Below are 18,862 nucleotides of genomic sequence, written 5' to 3'. Positions count from 1 at the left end.
AGATTTTTGAGGACTCACACTTAGAAGAATTTTCCACTTGTATAGAAATCAACTCGTGCTCTGATGCAAGCTATTTGTTAATAATTTATAGTTGATGTGATGGGGTCAATTATTGTGTGACACAGGAGTTGTTCCCTTTATCTCGAGAAGCACCCATTTTTGTAGCAGTCCAGTCTGTTCATCTGGATGAACATTTAGGAAGCAATCTGACAGGTTTGTGCCCAATTGAGCTGGAGGAAGAAGATTGTATGGCAGAAAGAGAAACAGCAATGTAAGAGTAGTATGACGAGGCAGTGATGTGATAGTATGATAACCAAGATTTCTTTCACTCACGATTTCCAGGGTTATTCTCCTCTCTTTTTCCTTCCCTCTGATGAGTGCAGGGAAGTTCAGAAATCGGGGCTGAAAATGCAGTCATGTATTTGATGCTCATGGATGACTGATTTTAGCTAATGATGAATTGGAAGGTCTGCCTACATTGAGGACAACAATGTTTTGTTGCATTTCATTCACAAAACCACCCACAGAATACCTAAAACTGAGTGACCAGAGTCTGTCTTGTTTTTTCATATTCTCAAGTCTGCGTTATTTCTCACTTTGTGAGTCCTGAGGTGGTCTTGACAACCGAAAGGTACTGAGAGGAAATGTGAAAGAAAATCCTGGCTATCTTTGTTGGCATATTTGGGAATGCAGTGGGGATTGTGCATTAATGATTAATGAATCTTAGAGAGCCACAAAAGAAGGAGCTTTAAAAATGTTTTACTCTCTGAGATGTTTAATAGAAGTTGTAAAGAACTGATGGCAAACAAGTTTTCGTAAGCCTTCTTTGCTCTGCTGAAGTCATTTATGGAGCTACAAACCATGCTTTTCAATTGGAATTGGAATGGAAACGTAATACAGTTAAAAGTTATAGTGTAGAAAACTGTTTTCTAGAATGAAAACAGTGTAGTCAATAACTTGCACAGTGTGTGTTTAAAAACATTTCTGTTTTGAGTTCAGCTATGTTTGATTTAATATTTACCTTCAAATTGCAGGTGAAGAAGGTGGTGACGTAGCCTCAGTAGGAAGAAAATTTAAAGGAATCCGTCTCAAGGTAAAAATTTTGGGTGTCTAATAGAATGTAGTGATTCAATAGAAGCTAGTTACTATTTGAATAGTTTACACATGCCTGATGAGCTGATGCAGTCAGCAGAAGACTTGATATCGTCTGCGTCTTAATGCACATTTTTGGCAAGTGAGGAGTTCAATAAGTAGCGTCACAGAGACCAATCAATGACAAGTGATGTTATTGTCTTGCTAATACCAGTGGGCCAGAGGAAGGCCTACAATGTACTGCATCAGCAGGCAGCCCTAAGAAGGGCTTTTTCTAGGTAAGGAAAAAGAGAAAGCAGATGGATCATAAGGTGAAAACGCTTGTTAAAGAATGGTCGTTCACCTGAGAGTCTAGCGTAAATAGGTAACATGATTGGAAGCAAATGGTAAATGAGCAGTAATGGCTGCCATAACAAAAGCAGTCTGGGATCTTCTGCTGTTGCTTCCCAAACCAGACTAGGGTCAGGACTAGCCGGACTATTTACAGTGTTGAGGAAAAATATAACACGCACTTTGTGTGTGCAGCCATTTTAATCCTGTGGTTTGCTTCCTCCAATAGCGTTGCCAAAAATGGGATTTACTTTCCTTACTTGTCTAGCACTGTGCTGGTGTCTTCTCTCTGACAACAGTTAATACAATCTGCTTCAGAAAGGAGATTGTTTCCAGTTGCTTCCAGAGATTGCTTCCAGTTTGACTAATGAATGGCCTTTTATTCCAAAATTCTCTTAGGTTTTACATTGAGGGTAGTTGCAGAGTAGACCTTCATTTGTATATGACTTCACACGGAATGTTGAGAATACAAGTAGAGATTTGCAGCTGTAATCGTCAGAGCTTTGTAACCTTTTTTCTTTCTTCCTCTTTCCTTTATTTGATTGGGATTTTTGATGGTTTTCATCAGAGGATCTTTTAGGCCGAGTGTGCTGTTCCTTGAATATACTTGTTTATTATTCCTTTTTTAAATATCTTCACAGGTAGTTCCTTCTATGGAATTGTGGTGGGTTTTTTTTGGCTGGGGGGGAGGTGGGGAGGCAGGTTTTTGCCTAAAACGTGTACATTAAAAATAAGTTTATGCAGGTTGCGTATAGCCTGATCTGAAGAGTACTTGTTTGCAGTAAATCAGGATAATCATTTTGGAGTTGCCTGTGCCAATAATTTCCATGTGTTTTAATAATTCTGTTTTCCTTTTAGAATCTGAATGTAGAATCTGATGGCCAAATCCTGAAGAAAAAAAGAGTTCCAGTGGATGTGATATTACAAGGTGATGAGAGAAATATTCCCAAATGGATAACGGTGAGATATTTCTCCTATTCTAAGTTATGAGCTAGTTAGAATAAAATAAAAGCTCTTTAACTGGGTAGCAGTTAAATGCATTTTCACACAACTTCTCTGGGCTTCTCCCATTGTTCTTCTGCTTGATGTCTGTGTAGATATTGTAGGATCTTGGGGTTGTGAGAGCTATGAAATGTAAGAAACAAAGCAAATGTTTTATTAAATGTATTTTCACTTGTTTTTTACTTTTATATGTTGTTCTTGGAACCCTGATGTGCAGGTTGATCTTTGAGCTGTTAATTTTCCTAAAAGTCTAAATCTGAGCTTTGTAGAGGCTCAAAGAAAAAGAATTAGCTTTGTTTTGATTTGGGGAGTGAACAAGGTCAGGGTGAAGTGTCAGGATGCAGCTTCTCTTTTCTGCTGGAGCTGCCAGAGATGTGTAGATTACTCAAGTGTGTGTGTGTAGATATATATCGATGGATAAGTTCTTATATTTGGGGTAGGGATTAGTACATGACGTGTAACGTATAAGTTGAAAAAATTATGAATAGCTTTCCAAGAATAAACTAGCGAGTCCTAAAACTTTCTACTGAAGTCTTAGACAAGATGTTTTCCACTTTGTCTGAACTTGGCTGAGCCCTTAAAGACCATAACTACTGTACATGACCCAGAAGAGCAAGAGGCAAGGAAGTCACAAGTTAGGTTTTGCTGATATCTTTAACATGCAAAAAGCTCAGAACATTAGATTGTTTTTTTCTTTCTATGTTTTTCAGATAACAACTCCTCCAAGTTTGTCAAAACGTCGTCGTTCAGCTTTGCCCGGGCGAGAACTGCTTGGTACAATTAAGTCTTTTGTCTGTTGGTCAAATGTATTTCTTTATTAATATTTCTTAGAAAAAGTATTTCGTTCCTTGGAGGTTTTGCCTTCATATCTCCATATAATTACTTGATTGCTTTAATTAGTGGCCAAAGATTTTGACTGGCTTTTTGTACTATTTTAAACTGGTATTATTCAACATTTTTGATTCTTGAGCAAATGAAAACTTCCAGTGTTTTTCTTAGATTCAGCTATGGCTTGGAAGTAGCCAGCATTAATTGCTGAAAGAGAAGTTGCAGTAAAGTATATGATTAGCTTGGGGTTTTGTATTCTGGTATTCAATTAGCTCCCTCATCTACTTAGCTGCCTCTAAGGCTGGCAATTACTTCTGTGTTAAGGGCAATGCTTCCTACTGTCATTTGAGAGGATAGTTTCAAATAAGCATGTGAATGATAAAATAATTTCTGCCAATTTAGAAAGCACGCCCTTTTTCTCAGCCTGCTCAATGAAAGCTAGGAAAAATATTTCAGAGGCGCCTGTAGCTTGGCTTCTGTAACTTCCTTTGCCTTTTGTACTTTTGGGATAAATGGGTGAAGTGCTTCACAGACTCTGGTATTTTCATAGCAGCATCCACTAAAATGATTATGCGCTTCTCCTCCTCCTCCTCTTACCATACACCTGACAGTAAGAACTCCTTAAAGCTACAATGTTTACATACTGTTTGTGCAGCCCTTTTTGAAAATTAGGAGGTAAGTGGGCATATTAAAAAATGCGTACTAAAATAATCTCATGAAGTTCCATAATGGGCTCTCCATAATTTAGGAGATTATTCAGTGCAGTCAGTGAATCAGGATGTCTCCAGGAAAAAGGAGCATACAGTTACTTTATTGGGAGTTAAGTTCCGGAATAGAAACCAAAACATGTCAGTACACCCAAGCATAGATATGATACTACTTGGATGGGATGTGTGACATCTGAACATTTTTCTGAAAAGGAGCTATATGTTCCAATAAAATATATATCTCTACTGGGATAAGTGATCGGGGAGAAATTTTTCCGGTGTAGTAGAGTGAATCACGCAGAATCACTAGATTGGGAGAGACCTTCAAGATCATTGAGTCCAGGCCATGCCCCAACACCTCAACTAGACTATGGCACCAAGTGCCACATCCAGTCTTTTTTAAACACATTGAGGGATATAGTGACTCCACTGCCTCCCTGAGCAGACCATTCTGGTCTTTATCACTCTTCCCGTAAAAACCTTTCTCCTGATATCCAACCTGGATTTCCCTTGACATAGCTTGAGACTGGCTCCTCTGGTTCTGTCCATTGCTGACAGGAGAGAGAGACCAACCCCCACCTGGCTACAGCCACCTTTCAGGAAGTTGTAGAGAGTGATAAGGTCGCCTCTGAGTCTCCTTTTCTCCAGGCTAAACACCCCCAGCTCCCTCAGTCACTCCTCACAGGGTTTGTTTTCCAAGCCCCTCACCAGCCTCGTTGCCTCCTCTGGATGCGCTCAAGTGTCTCAAGGTCCTTCCCAAACTGAGGGGCCAGAACTGGACACAGCCCTCAAGGTGTGGCCTCACCAGTGCCCAGTCCAGGGGAAGGATGACCTCCCTGCTCCTGCTGGCCACACTGTTCCTGACACAGGCCAGGATGCCCTTGGGCTTACTAGCCAGCAGGGCACACTGCTGGCTCATGTTCATGTCAGCCAGTACCCCCAGGTCCCTTTCTGCCTGGGCACTGTCCAGCCACAACGTCCCCAGCCTGTAGTGTTGCAGGGCGTTATTGTGGCCAAAATGTCACCATGCCACCTTCACAAAATAAAGGCATGTTGGGCTCAATTCTCTCAAGGTTGTGTAGTCAGGTGTTTTTTGGTGTTCTATTATGACATTTGTCTGAGAAACAGCAAACTTTTATTTGGAGCACAAGAGGACAAAGCACTGCCTAGCACGGGCTTCCTCCACAGCACTGCCAAAAAAGATTGTCCATACGGTGGTCAGATACAGGCTTTGAATCAGCTTAAGAAATCTGAATGTAGAGCTGGAAAATAAGGGTCTGGTACAAAAAGTTTCAGATGGTCCTGACCTTTACTTCTTGTTCCATTTGGCTAATGGGGCAAAGTGGTACAAAATTGTGGCTATAGTCTCTGATAAAACATGGAAAGAAAGTTATGTTTTTTCAAAGATACAGTATTTCAAGTTTCTTAGAATAAATATTTTGCTAATCTTTGCAAATCTACTTTATGGTCTGAATATCCTAGAAGCTCTTACAAGAAGGAGTTTACGTGGTTGTCTTAAATGCTGGAAAGACTTGATCTTATTAATTTTAAATTTAGTGTCCTCCATTTCAGATGACCTAGAAAGGCAGAAAAATGGGTAATAGGTGTTTTGCAGCTTCTGATGTTACTTGAGAAAAGTATTACTTTATTTCAAGTCATCCTAGGGAAGAAATTTCTAACTAAATATTCAAGGGTGGTAAACAGCTTTCTTTTGAACAAAGTAAGCCTGCATAGATTTGTATTTTCCTATGTATATTTATATATTCCATAAAAATTAGAATATTGCAGATTTTTTCCAGCTTAAGAAAACCATTGCTCTGGCTTTGTTTAATTGAAACACAAAGACACATGAAAGCATTTGAACTGTCTGGTTTTGGTTGCTGTTAGCCTTAAAAAAGGCGAAAAATCAAACCAGCCCATACACCTTAAGCCCTCAGCCCAAAAAAGATACGTCTGACTATGGATTATTAATGCTAATGTACGGATTTTACTTACTCACTTACTCTTAAGTAGACCTAAGTGTTTTAAATTAGGATACATGAAGGTTTGTGCTATTAAGTCTAAGCATTAAACAACTACCTATCACTGGACCCCCTCCCCTTAGAATATCACTAGTGTTGTTTTTCTCCAACTCACAATTCTGCATTTTGCTAGATTTGAGTTTTACTATTTGGGTGGCATGTCCAGCACCCTCATCAAGTTTTAGTGATTTAAACGACAGTCCTTTGAGTGGTGGGGTTTTATTTTTTCGTATATGGCAGCTCTGAATGAGGGAGGACCAGGTATGTTAAATTTCAACCTGCCAGAGAAGTGATATTTTTGTCATATATTAGCCACATGAATTGGCTTTTTTTCCTTGCGAGTTTTTTGGGAACAAAATGGGCTTTGTGGTGTTTCATAGACCTTGCTCAGTAAGGGATTTCAACTGGACACTACTTTATTCTTCTGATGCCGTCTGTTCCCAACCCAGATATGTTTGGAAGAGGCACTCTTTGGCTTCTAAAAGAATATCTTGTTAAGGAAGTATTACAGTAGTGTTTTGCAAAATCATGAGGATTAATTTCCAGAGAGGGTTACAACCTTAAGCCAGAGCCTTCGAGTTATATGCTTGTTGAATTTTATGAGAGAGTGGTTTTGTAGCCACTGGTTGGAAAATTGTGCTTTGAATAATTATCAGTGGTCTGTGTCCAAACTTGGGGCAAACATGGTGGTTTTTCTACAGGACTTGTCCTGTGCACTTTATTGGTTAAATACTTTATTTAAGTAATTAACGGAAGAGGGAATACCCTTAATTAACTCTCAGATGATAGCAGGTGGTGTTGCCCACTGAGAAATTTGTTGTCTGACAAATTTGGGCTAAAACTGAAATTTCTTCGATTTCATGCAAAGGAGTTCAAAGTAATAGACTTACTTTGGAACAATCAAATGCTGAAGAGACAATTTTGAAAGCTGCTTGAGCCAAGCAAGGATATCGCACTCCGCTGTAAAAATAGCACACACCGTGCTAGAAGATATGCACAAGTGCCTTGAACGTGAAGCACACAAAACCGGTTTTCTGCACTGTTCAACAGTGATAAAAAGGGTGCTGCAGTACTTTGGTTTGTGTTTCAATATAGTGTGATTGGCCAGAGGGAGTCAGAAAAAGAAACCATTTACTAGAGCCACTGGTGATAGGACGTAAATAGAGGGAAAAATAAAAGAAATTGAAAACAAAAATAGCAAGAGAGGCTAAATATTATGAAAGTAATAGAACTTTTTTTTTCCTCTCCCATTCATGCTATGAAATATCAGAGAAGCAGAGCCGTGATTTTGAAGATGAGAACTCAGCAGAACACCAGGTATGGGTGCTACATTGCATCTGTTTTGATGGAGTGTTCCAGGCCAGGCTGGGTGAGGCTTTGAGCAATCTGGCCATCACAGAGGGGATGGTTCTAGATGATTTTTAAGGTCCCTTCCAACCCCCAACCATCCTATGTCCGTCTCTTTGGGAAAATGTATTTATGTAGTCAAAAGCTAAGAAATCATTTATGAGCAGATGGTCCTGTACCACGATATCTGGACTGGTTTTCAGCTGTATTATTAGGGTTATTTTGGAGGGGGAGAGAGAGCAGTTGGATAGGGGCTGTTCACCACCAAGTGCCTTTTTAGTTAGGCAATATGTGGGTCTAACTTTTTAAATTACTACTTGTAAAATCTGTGTAGTCTAGAATAGCTTCTTTTGACTCAAAGTAAGTGTGTGTATAGACTTGTTAATAAAGATGGTGTGATTTGGTCAAAATTTGTGGAATACCACCTGCATTTGTTTCACAACCACCACCCCCCAAAAACTGAGCATGTAGTGAAAGCAGAAAATTCTATGGGCTAATTAATATAGTTTAAGCTACCAGGTAGTAAAATTCCTTTCATGTGCTTTTAAGGAATCTTCTGAGAACTCTGGTGCAGATACATCTGATACAGGTGGGTTTTTTTTCATTTACTGCTTATCTAACCTTTAATTAACTTTGTTGAGAAAATTGAAGATAGTGAGGTTTTGACCTTGTATTCCCAAATAATTATTTGATTGCATTAATTAGTGGGAACTGCCTTTGACTTGTTTTTAATGTTTATAACTGGTATTATTCAACAGTTTGAGCAAATGAAAACTTGTAGTGTTTTTCATAGATTCAGCTATGGCTAGGCAATAGCCAGCAGTTAATGGCTGAAAGGGAAGTTGTACTAGAGTGTGTTTAGCTTGGGGTTTAAGTATTCTGGTAATTAATAAGCTTGTTCATCTACATAGCTGACTCTAAGGCTGGCAATTTCTTCCCTGATGAGGGAAATATTTCCTACAGTCATTTGAGAGGATAGTTTCAAATAAGCATTTGAATGATAAAATAATTTCTGCCAATTTAGAAAGCACGCCCTTTTTCTCAGCCTGCTCAATGAAAGCTAGGAAAAATATTTCAGAGGCGCCTGTAGCTTGGCTTCTGTAACTTCCTTTGCCTTTTGCACTTGTGGGATAAATGAGTGAAGTGCTTCACAGACTCTGGTATTTTCATAGCAGCATCCAATAAAATGATTATGCGCTTCTCCTCCTCCTCTTACGAATGGTCTGCGAAGCATCTGGTGAGGATTTGTAGAAACCTCTGTGAGTTCCAGCTATCTCCAAATCCTTTAAGATGTAGAAATTAGATTCTTAGGGATATGGGATTTGATTCCTCACCTAAAAAATTGAGTGCACTGTGGTGTTTGTGATGTGTGATGTTTTGGCCTTTGGTAGTTTGGGTTGGGTGTTTTCAGGGTCCGTTTTACTTGGTTGGGTTTTGGTGGCTTTTTGATACATAAAAGCTTACCAATAGGGCACACTAACTTAAGGGAAGAAATCAGTCTTTAGCTGTTTTAACTAAGGTTTTAGTTTTGGCAGGTGTTTTCCCCTTTTAGTATTCATACAGAATACCTCATACTTGTCAGGGAAGGCAGAGTTTCTTCCAGGTATTATCCACTATTTTTGTGTTGAAAGTGTGCAAAGCTTGTCTACAGCAGGCAAAAGTCAAGTGGAGCAGCTCTCGCCTGGGCCTGCAAGTCTGTCCTTGATAGGGAAAGTTATTAGGATTACCATTTCTTGCTTTCTCAGGAAGTAGCATGGCAGAGTACATCTAACAATTACTTGTATCCAGCAGGGTCCTATCACAGAGGACTGGATTAATTTGGAGAAGTTTTATTATTTATTATTTTTATTATTATTTTTTTATTATTATTATTATTATTTATTATTCTCTAAGTTATAACTTAGAGAATGAGAGTGTTTTGGATGCACCTCCTGTGATATAGCTTTCTGAAATAAAGGTCATATTTTTGAGAGAGGAAGATGGAAGTTGTCTTTCTTTCTCTCTGTTCTGCCTTTGAGGCGCAAAGGTGTTACTGAATTTCCCTTTTGGCCTTTAAGACCACTTTTGGATTCCCTGGAGAAAATACTTTTATTTTTCCATCTGTGCCATGGCCCACTGCTAATTACTGAAGTGTTCCAGTGATTTGGAAGTATGATTGCCAGCACATTGAAGATATACTAAAATTAGATTTTTGAGGACTCACACTTAGAAGAATTTTCCACTTGTATAGAAATCAACTCGTGCTCTGATGCAAGCTATTTGTTAATAATTTATAGTTGATGTGATGGGGTCAATTATTGTGTGACACAGGAGTTGTTCCCTTTATCTCGAGAAGCACCCATTTTTGTAGCAGTCCAGTCTGTTCATCTGGATGAACATTTAGGAAGCAATCTGACAGGTTTGTGCCCAATTGAGCTGGAGGAAGAAGATTGTATGGCAGAAAGAGAAACAGCAATGTAAGAGTAGTATGACGAGGCAGTGATGTGATAGTATGATAACCAAGATTTCTTTCACTCACGATTTCCAGGGTTATTCTCCTCTCTTTTTCCTTCCCTCTGATGAGTGCAGGGAAGTTCAGAAATCGGGGCTGAAAATGCAGTCATGTATTTGATGCTCATGGATGACTGATTTTAGCTAATGATGAATTGGAAGGTCTGCCTACATTGAGGACAACAATGTTTTGTTGCATTTCATTCACAAAACCACCCACAGAATACCTAAAACTGAGTGACCAGAGTCTGTCTTGTTTTTTCATATTCTCAAGTCTGCGTTATTTCTCACTTTGTGAGTCCTGAGGTGGTCTTGACAACCGAAAGGTACTGAGAGGAAATGTGAAAGAAAATCCTGGCTATCTTTGTTGGCATATTTGGGAATGCAGTGGGGATTGTGCATTAATGATTAATGAATCTTAGAGAGCCACAAAAGAAGGAGCTTTAAAAATGTTTTACTCTCTGAGATGTTTAATAGAAGTTGTAAAGAACTGATGGCAAACAAGTTTTCGTAAGCCTTCTTTGCTCTGCTGAAGTCATTTATGGAGCTACAAACCATGCTTTTCAATTGGAATTGGAATGGAAACGTAATACAGTTAAAAGTTATAGTGTAGAAAACTGTTTTCTAGAATGAAAACAGTGTAGTCAATAACTTGCACAGTGTGTGTTTAAAAACATTTCTGGTTTGAGTTCAGCTATGTTTGATTTAATATTTACCTTCAAATTGCAGGTGAAGAAGGTGGTGACGTAGCCTCAGTAGGAAGAAAATTTAAAGGAATCCGTCTCAAGGTAAAAATTTTGGGTGTCTAATAGAATGTAGTGATTCAATAGAAGCTAGTTACTATTTGAATAGTTTACACATGCCTGATGAGCTGATGCAGTCAGCAGAAGACTTGATATCGTCTGCGTCTTAATGCACATTTTTGGCAAGTGAGGAGTTCAATAAGTAGCGTCACAGAGACCAATCAATGACAAGTGATGTTATTGTCTTGCTAATACCAGTGGGCCAGAGGAAGGCCTACAATGTACTGCATCAGCAGGCAGCCCTAAGAAGGGCTTTTTCTAGGTAAGGAAAAAGAGAAAGCAGATGGATCATAAGGTGAAAACGCTTGTTAAAGAATGGTCGTTCACCTGAGAGTCTAGCGTAAATAGGTAACATGATTGGAAGCAAATGGTAAATGAGCAGTAATGGCTGCCATAACAAAAGCAGTCTGGGATCTTCTGCTGTTGCTTCCCAAACCAGACTAGGGTCAGGACTAGCCGGACTATTTACAGTGTTGAGGAAAAATATAACACGCACTTTGTGTGTGCAGCCATTTTAATCCTGTGGTTTGCTTCCTCCAATAGCGTTGCCAAAAATGGGATTTACTTTCCTTACTTGTCTAGCACTGTGCTGGTGTCTTCTCTCTGACAACAGCTAATACAATCTGCTTCAGAAAGGAGATTGTTTCCAGTTGCTTCCAGAGATTGCTTCCAGTTTGACTAATGAATGGCCTTTTATTCCAAAATTCTCTTAGGTTTTACATTGAGGGTAGTTGCAGAGTAGACCTTCATTTGTATATGACTTCACACGGAATGTTGAGAATACAAGTAGAGATTTGCAGCTGTAATCGTCAGAGCTTTGTAACCTTTTTTCTTTCTTCCTCTTTCCTTTATTTGATTGGGATTTTTGATGGTTTTCATCAGAGGATCTTTTAGGCCGAGTGTGCTGTTCCTTGAATATACTTGTTTATTATTCCTTTTTTAAATATCTTCACAGGTAGTTCCTTCTATGGAATTGTGGTGGTTTTTTTTTGGCTGGGGGGGAGGTGGGGAGGCAGGTTTTTGCCTAAAACGTGTACATTAAAAATAAGTTTATGCAGGTTGCGTATAGCCTGATCTGAAGAGTACTTGTTTGCAGTAAATCAGGATAATCATTTTGGAGTTGCCTGTGCCAATAATTTCCATGTGTTTTAATAATTCTGTTTTCCTTTTAGAATCTGAATGTAGAATCTGATGGCCAAATCCTGAAGAAAAAAAGAGTTCCAGTGGATGTGATATTACAAGGTGATGAGAGAAATATTCCCAAATGGATAACGGTGAGATATTTCTCCTATTCTAAGTTATGAGCTAGTTAGAATAAAGTAAAAGCTCTTTAACTGGGTAGCAGTTAAATGCATTTTCACACAACTTCTCTGGGCTTCTCCCATTGTTCTTCTGCTTGATGTCTGTGTAGATATTGTAGGATCTTGGGGTTGTGAGAGCTATGAAATGTAAGAAACAAAGCAAATGTTTTATTAAATGTATTTTCACTTGTTTTTTACTTTTATATGTTGTTCTTGGAACCCTGATGTGCAGGTTGATCTTTGAGCTGTTAATTTTCCTAAAAGTCTAAATCTGAGCTTTGTAGAGGCTCAAAGAAAAAGAATTAGCTTTGTTTTGATCTGGGGAGTGAGGAAGGTCAGGGTGAAGTGTCAGGATGCAGCTTCTCTTTTCTGCTGGAGCTGCCAGAGATGTGTAGATTACTCAAGTGTGTGTGTGTAGATATATATCGATGGATAAGTTCTTATATTTGGGGTAGGGATTAGTACATGACGTGTAACGTATAAGTTGAAAAAATTATGAATAGCTTTCCAAGAATAAACTAGCGAGTCCTAAAACTTTCTACTGAAGTCTTAGACAAGATGTTTTCCACTTTGTCTGAACTTGGCTGAGCCCTTAAAGACCATAACTACTGTACATGACCCAGAAGAGCAAGAGGCAAGGAAGTCACAAGTTAGGTTTTGCTGATATCTTTAACATGCAAAAAGCTCAGAACATTAGATTGTTTTTTTCTTTCTATGTTTTTCAGATAACAACTCCTCCAAGTTTGTCAAAATGTCGTCGTTCAACTTTGCCCGGGCGAGAACTGCTTGGTACAATTAAGTCTTTTGTCTGTTGGTCAAATGTATTTCTTTATTAATATTTCTTAGAAAAAGTATTTCGTTCTTGGGAGGTTTTGCCTTCATATCTCCATATAATTACTTGATTGCTTTAATTAGTGGCCAAAGATTTTGACTGGCTTTTTGTACTATTTTAAACTGGTATTATTCAACATTTTTGATTCTTGAGCAAATGAAAACTTCCAGTGTTTTTCTTAGATTCAGCTATGGCTTGGAAGTAGCCAGCATTAATTGCTGAAAGAGAAGTTGCAGTAAAGTATATGATTAGCTTGGGGTTTTGTATTCTGGTATTCAATTAGCTCCCTCATCTACTTAGCTGCCTCTAAGGCTGGCAATTACTTCTGTGTTAAGGGCAATGCTTCCTACTGTCATTTGAGAGGATAGTTTCAAATAAGCATGTGAATGATAAAATAATTTCTGCCAATTTAGAAAGCACGCCCTTTTTCTCAGCCTGCTCAATGAAAGCTAGGAAAAATATTTCAGAGGCGCCTGTAGCTTGGCTTCTGTAACTTCCTTTGCCTTTTGTACTTTTGGGATAAATGGGTGAAGTGCTTCACAGACTCTGGTATTTTCATAGCAGCATCCACTAAAATGATTATGCGCTTCTCCTCCTCCTCCTCTTACCATACACCTGACAGTAAGAACTCCTTAAAGCTACAATGTTTACATACTGTTTGTGCAGCCCTTTTTGAAAATTAGGAGGTAAGTGGGCATATTAAAAAATGCGTACTAAAATAATCTCATGAAGTTCCATAATGGGCTCTCCATAATTTAGGAGATTATTCAGTGCAGTCAGTGAATCAGGATGTCTCCAGGAAAAAGGAGCATACAGTTACTTTATTGGGAGTTAAGTTCCGGAATAGAAACCAAAACATGTCAGTACACCCAAGCATAGATATGATACTACTTGGATGGGATGTGTGACATCTGAACATTTTTCTGAAAAGGAGCTATATGTTCCAATAAAATATATATCTCTACTGGGATAAGTGATCGGGGAGAAATTTTTCCGGTGTAGTAGAGTGAATCACGCAGAATCACTAGATTGGGAGAGACCTTCAAGATCATTGAGTCCAGGCCATGCCCCAACACCTCAACTAGACTATGGCACCAAGTGCCACATCCAGTCTTTTTTAAACACATTGAGGGATATAGTGACTCCACTGCCTCCCTGAGCAGACCATTCTGGTCTTTATCACTCTTCCCGTAAAAACCTTTCTCCTGATATCCAACCTGGATTTCCCTTGACATAGCTTGAGACTGGCTCCTCTGGTTCTGTCCATTGCTGACAGGAGAGAGAGACCAACCCCCACCTGGCTACAGCCACCTTTCAGGAAGTTGTAGAGAGTGATAAGGTCGCCTCTGAGTCTCCTTTTCTCCAGGCTAAACACCCCCAGCTCCCTCAGTCACTCCTCACAGGGTTTGTTTTCCAAGCCCCTCACCAGCCTCGTTGCCTCCTCTGGATGCGCTCAAGTGTCTCAAGGTCCTTCCCAAACTGAGGGGCCAGAACTGGACACAGCCCTCAAGGTGTGGCCTCACCAGTGCCCAGTCCAGGGGAAGGATGACCTCCCTGCTCCTGCTGGCCACACTGTTCCTGACACAGGCCAGGATGCCCTTGGGCTTACTAGCCAGCAGGGCACACTGCTGGCTCATGTTCATGTCAGCCAGTACCCCCAGGTCCCTTTCTGCCTGGGCACTGTCCAGCCACAACGTCCCCAGCCTGTAGTGTTGCAGGGCGTTATTGTGGCCAAAATGTCACCATGCCACCTTCACAAAATAAAGGCATGTTGGGCTCAATTCTCTCAAGGTTGTGTAGTCAGGTTTTTTTTGCTGTTCTATTATGACATTTGTCTGAGAAACAGCAAACTTTTATTTGGAGCACAAGAGGACAAAGCACTGCCTAGCACGGGCTTCCTCCACAGCACTGCCAAAAAAGATTGTCCATACGGTGGTCAGATACAGGCTTTGAATCAGCTTAAGAAATCTGAATGTAGAGCTGGAAAATAAGGGTCTGGTACAAAAAGTTTCAGATGGTCCTGACCTTTACTTCTTGTTCCATTTGGCTAATGGGGCAAAGTGGTACAAAATTGTGGCTATAGTCTCTGATAAAACATGGAAAGAAAGTTATGTTTTTTCAAAGATACAGTATTTCAAGTTTCTTAGAATAAATATTTTGCTAATCTTTGCAAATCTACTTTATGGTCTGAATATCCTAGAAGCTCTTACAAGAAGGAGTTTACGTGGTTGTCTTAAATGCTGGAAAGACTTGATCTTATTAATTTTAAATTTAGTGTCCTCCATTTCAGATGACCTAGAAAGGCAGAAAAATGGGTAATAGGTGTTTTGCAGCTTCTGATGTTACTTGAGAAAAGTATTACTTTATTTCAAGTCATCCTAGGGAAGAAATTTCTAACTAAATATTCAAGGGTGGTAAACAGCTTTCTTTTGAACAAAGTAAGCCTGCATAGATTTGTATTTTCCTATGTATATTTATATATTCCATAAAAATTAGAATATTGCAGATTTTTTCCAGCTTAAGAAAACCATTGCTCTGGCTTTGTTTAATTGAAACACAAAGACACATGAAAGCATTTGAACTGTCTGGTTTTGGTTGCTGTTAGCCTTAAAAAAGGCGAAAAATCAAACCAGCCCATACACCTTAAGCCCTCAGCCCAAAAAAGATACGTCTGACTATGGATTATTAATGCTAATGTACGGATTTTACTTACTCTTAAGTAGACCTAAGTGTTTTAAACTAGGATACATGAAGGTTTGTGCTATTAAGTCTAAGCATTAAACAACTACCTATCACTGGACCCCCTCCCCTTAGAATATCACTAGTGTTGTTTTTCTCCAACTCACAATTCTGCATTTTGCTAGATTTGAGTTTTACTATTTGGGTGGCATGTCCAGCACCCTCATCAAGTTTTAGTGATTTAAACGACAGTCCTTTGAGTGGTGGGGTTTTATTTTTTCGTATATGGCAGCTCTGAATGAGGGAGGACCAGGTATGTTAAATTTCAACCTGCCAGGGAAGTGATATTTTTGTCATATATTAGCCACATGAATTGGCTTTTTTTCCTTGCGAGTTTTTTGGGAACAAAATGGGCTTTGTGGTGTTTCATAGACCTTGCTCAGTAAGGGATTTCAACTGGACACTACTTTATTCTTCTGATGCCGTCTGTTCCCAACCCAGATATGTTTGGAAGAGGCACTCTTTGGCTTCTAAAAGAATATCTTGTTAAGGAAGTATTACAGTAGTGTTTTGCAAAATCATGAGGATTAATTTCCAGAGAGGGTTACAACCTTAAGCCAGAGCCTTCGAGTTATATGCTTGTTGAATTTTATGAGAGAGTGGTTTTGTAGCCACTGGTTGGTAAATTGTGCTTTGAATAATTATCAGTGGTCTGTGTCCAAACTTGGGGCAAACATGGTGGTTTTTCTACAGGACTTGTCCTGTGCACTTTATTGGTTAAATACTTTATTTAAGTAATTAACGGAAGAGGGAATACCCTTAATTAACTCTCAGATGATAGCAGGTGGTGTTGCCCACTGAGAAATTTGTTGTCTGACAAATTTGGGCTAAAACTGAAATTTCTTCGATTTCATGCAAAGGAGTTCAAAGTAATAGACTTACTTTGGAACAATCAAATGCTGAAGAGACAATTTTGAAAGCTGCTTGAGCCAAGCAAGGATATCGCACTCCGCTGTAAAAATAGCACACACCGTGCTAGAAGATATGCACAAGTGCCTTGAACGTGAAGCACACAAAACCGGTTTTCTGCACTGTTCAACAGTGATAAAAAGGGTGCTGCAGTACTTTGGTTTGTGTTTCAATATAGTGTGATTGGCCAGAGGGAGTCAGAAAAAGAAACCATTTACTAGAGCCACTGGTGATAGGACGTAAATAGAGGGAAAAATAAAAGAAATTGAAAACAAAAATAGCAAGAGAGGCTAAATATTATGAAAGTAATAGAACTTTTTTTTTCCTCTCCCATTCATGCTATGAAATATCAGAGAAGCAGAGCCGTGATTTTGAAGATGAGAACTCAGCAGAACACCAGGTATGGGTGCTACATTGCATCTGTTTTGATGGAGTGTTCCAGGCCAGGCTGGGTGAGGCTTTGAGCAATCTGGCCATCACAGAGGGGATGGTTCTAGATGATTTTTAAGGTCCCTTCCAACCCCCAACCATCCTATGTCCGTCTCTTTGGGAAAATGTATTTATGTAGTCAAAAGCTAAGAAATCATTTATGAGCAGATGGTCCTGTACCACGATATCTGGACTGGTTTTCAGCTGTATTATTAGGGTTATTTTGGAGGGGGAGAGAGAGCAGTTGGATAGGGGCTGTTCACCACCAAGTGCCTTTTTAGTTAGGCAATATGTGGGTCTAACTTTTTAAATTACTACTTGTAAAATCTGTGTAGTCTAGAATAGCTTCTTTTGACTCAAAGTAAGTGTGTGTATAGACTTGTTAATAAAGATGGTGTGATTTGGTCAAAATTTGTGGAATACCACCTGCATTTGTTTCACAACCACCACCCCCCAAAAACTGAGCATGTAGTGAAAGCAGAAAATTCTATGGGCTAATTAATATAGTTTAAGCTACCAGGTAGTAAAATTCCTTTCATGTGCTTTTAAGGAATCTTCTGAGAACTCTGGTGCAGATACATCTGATACAGGTGGGTTTTTTTTCATTTACTGCTTATCTAACCTTTAATTAACTTTGTTGAGAAAATTGAAGATAGTGAGGTTTTGACCTTGTATTCCCAAATAATTATTTGATTGCATTAATTAGTGGGAACTGCCTTTGACTTGTTTTTAATGTTTATAACTGGTATTATTCAACAGTTTGAGCAAATGAAAACTTGTAGTGTTTTTCATAGATTCAGCTATGGCTAGGCAATAGCCAGCAGTTAATGGCTGAAAGGGAAGTTGTACTAGAGTGTGTTTAGCTTGGGGTTTAAGTATTCTGGTAATTAATAAGCTTGTTCATCTACATAGCTGACTCTAAGGCTGGCAATTTCTTCCCTGTTGAGGGAAATATTTCCTACAGTCATTTGAGAGGATAGTTTCAAATAAGCATTTGAATGATAAAATAATTTCTGCCAATTTAGAAAGCACGCCCTTTTTCTCAGCCTGCTCAATGAAAGCTAGGAAAAATATTTCAGAGGCGCCTGTAGCTTGGCTTCTGTAACTTCCTTTGCCTTTTGCACTTGTGGGATAAATGAGTGAAGTGCTTCACAGACTCTGGTATTTTCATAGCAGCATCCAATAAAATGATTATGCGCTTCTCCTCCTCCTCTTACGAATGGTCTGCGAAGCATCTGGTGAGGATTTGTAGAAACCTCTGTGAGTTCCAGCTATCTCCAAATCCTTTAAGATGTAGAAATTAGATTCTTAGGGATATGGGATTTGATTCCTCACCTAAAAAATTGAGTGCACTGTGGTGTTTGTGATGTGTGATGTTTTGGCCTTTGGTAGTTTGGGTTGGGTGTTTTCAGGGTCCGTTTTACTTGGTTGGGTTTTGGTGGCTTTTTGATACATAAAAGCTTACCAATAGGGCACACTAACTTAAGGGAAGAAATCAGTCTTTAGCTGTTTTAACTAAGGTTTTAGTTTTGGCAGGTGTTTTCCCCTTTTAGTATTCATACAGAATACCTCATACTTGTCAGGGAAGGCAGAGTTTCTTCCAGGTATTATCCACTATTTTTGTGTTGAAAGTGTGCAAAGCTTGTCTACAGCAGGCAAAAGTCAAGTGGAGCAGCTCTCGCCTGGGCCTGCAAGTCTGTCCTTGATAGGGAAAGTTATTAGGATTACCATTTCTTGCTTTCTCAGGAAGTAGCATGGCAGAGTACATCTAACAATTACTTGTATCCAGCAGGGTCCTATCACAGAGGACTGGATTAATTTGGAGAAGTTTTATTATTTATTATTTTTATTATTATTTTTTTATTATTATTATTATTATTTATTATTCTCTAAGTTATAACTTAGAGAATGAGAGTGTTTTGGATGCACCTCCTGTGATATAGCTTTCTGAAATAAAGGTCATATTTTTGAGAGAGGAAGATGGAAGTTGTCTTTCTTTCTCTCTGTTCTGCCTTTGAGGCGCAAAGGTGTT

At 39.1% G+C, this 18,862-nt stretch overlaps 1 protein-coding gene across 1 annotated transcript in view; it reads left to right on the top strand.

The window, feature by feature from the left end:
- HJURP (Holliday junction recognition protein) overlaps positions 1–18,862 on the top strand; it is a 46,617-nt gene that overhangs the window by 17,630 nt on the left and 10,125 nt on the right. The window contains exons 12-21 of the mRNA XM_066568840.1: positions 1,035–1,093; positions 2,281–2,382; positions 3,135–3,198; positions 7,251–7,297; positions 7,877–7,916; positions 10,547–10,605; positions 11,793–11,894; positions 12,647–12,710; positions 16,755–16,801; positions 17,381–17,420. Of these exons, the coding sequence (XP_066424937.1) occupies positions 1,035–1,093; positions 2,281–2,382; positions 3,135–3,198; positions 7,251–7,297; positions 7,877–7,916; positions 10,547–10,605; positions 11,793–11,894; positions 12,647–12,710; positions 16,755–16,801; positions 17,381–17,420 (624 nt within the window). The remainder of the gene's footprint in view (positions 1–1,034; positions 1,094–2,280; positions 2,383–3,134; positions 3,199–7,250; positions 7,298–7,876; positions 7,917–10,546; positions 10,606–11,792; positions 11,895–12,646; positions 12,711–16,754; positions 16,802–17,380; positions 17,421–18,862) is intronic.

Source organism: Molothrus aeneus, chromosome 2, assembly GCF_037042795.1.
Source record: "Molothrus aeneus isolate 106 chromosome 2, BPBGC_Maene_1.0, whole genome shotgun sequence".
Lineage (NCBI taxonomy): Eukaryota > Metazoa > Chordata > Aves > Passeriformes > Icteridae > Molothrus > Molothrus aeneus.
This window is presented reverse-complemented; position numbering and strand designations above follow the sequence as displayed.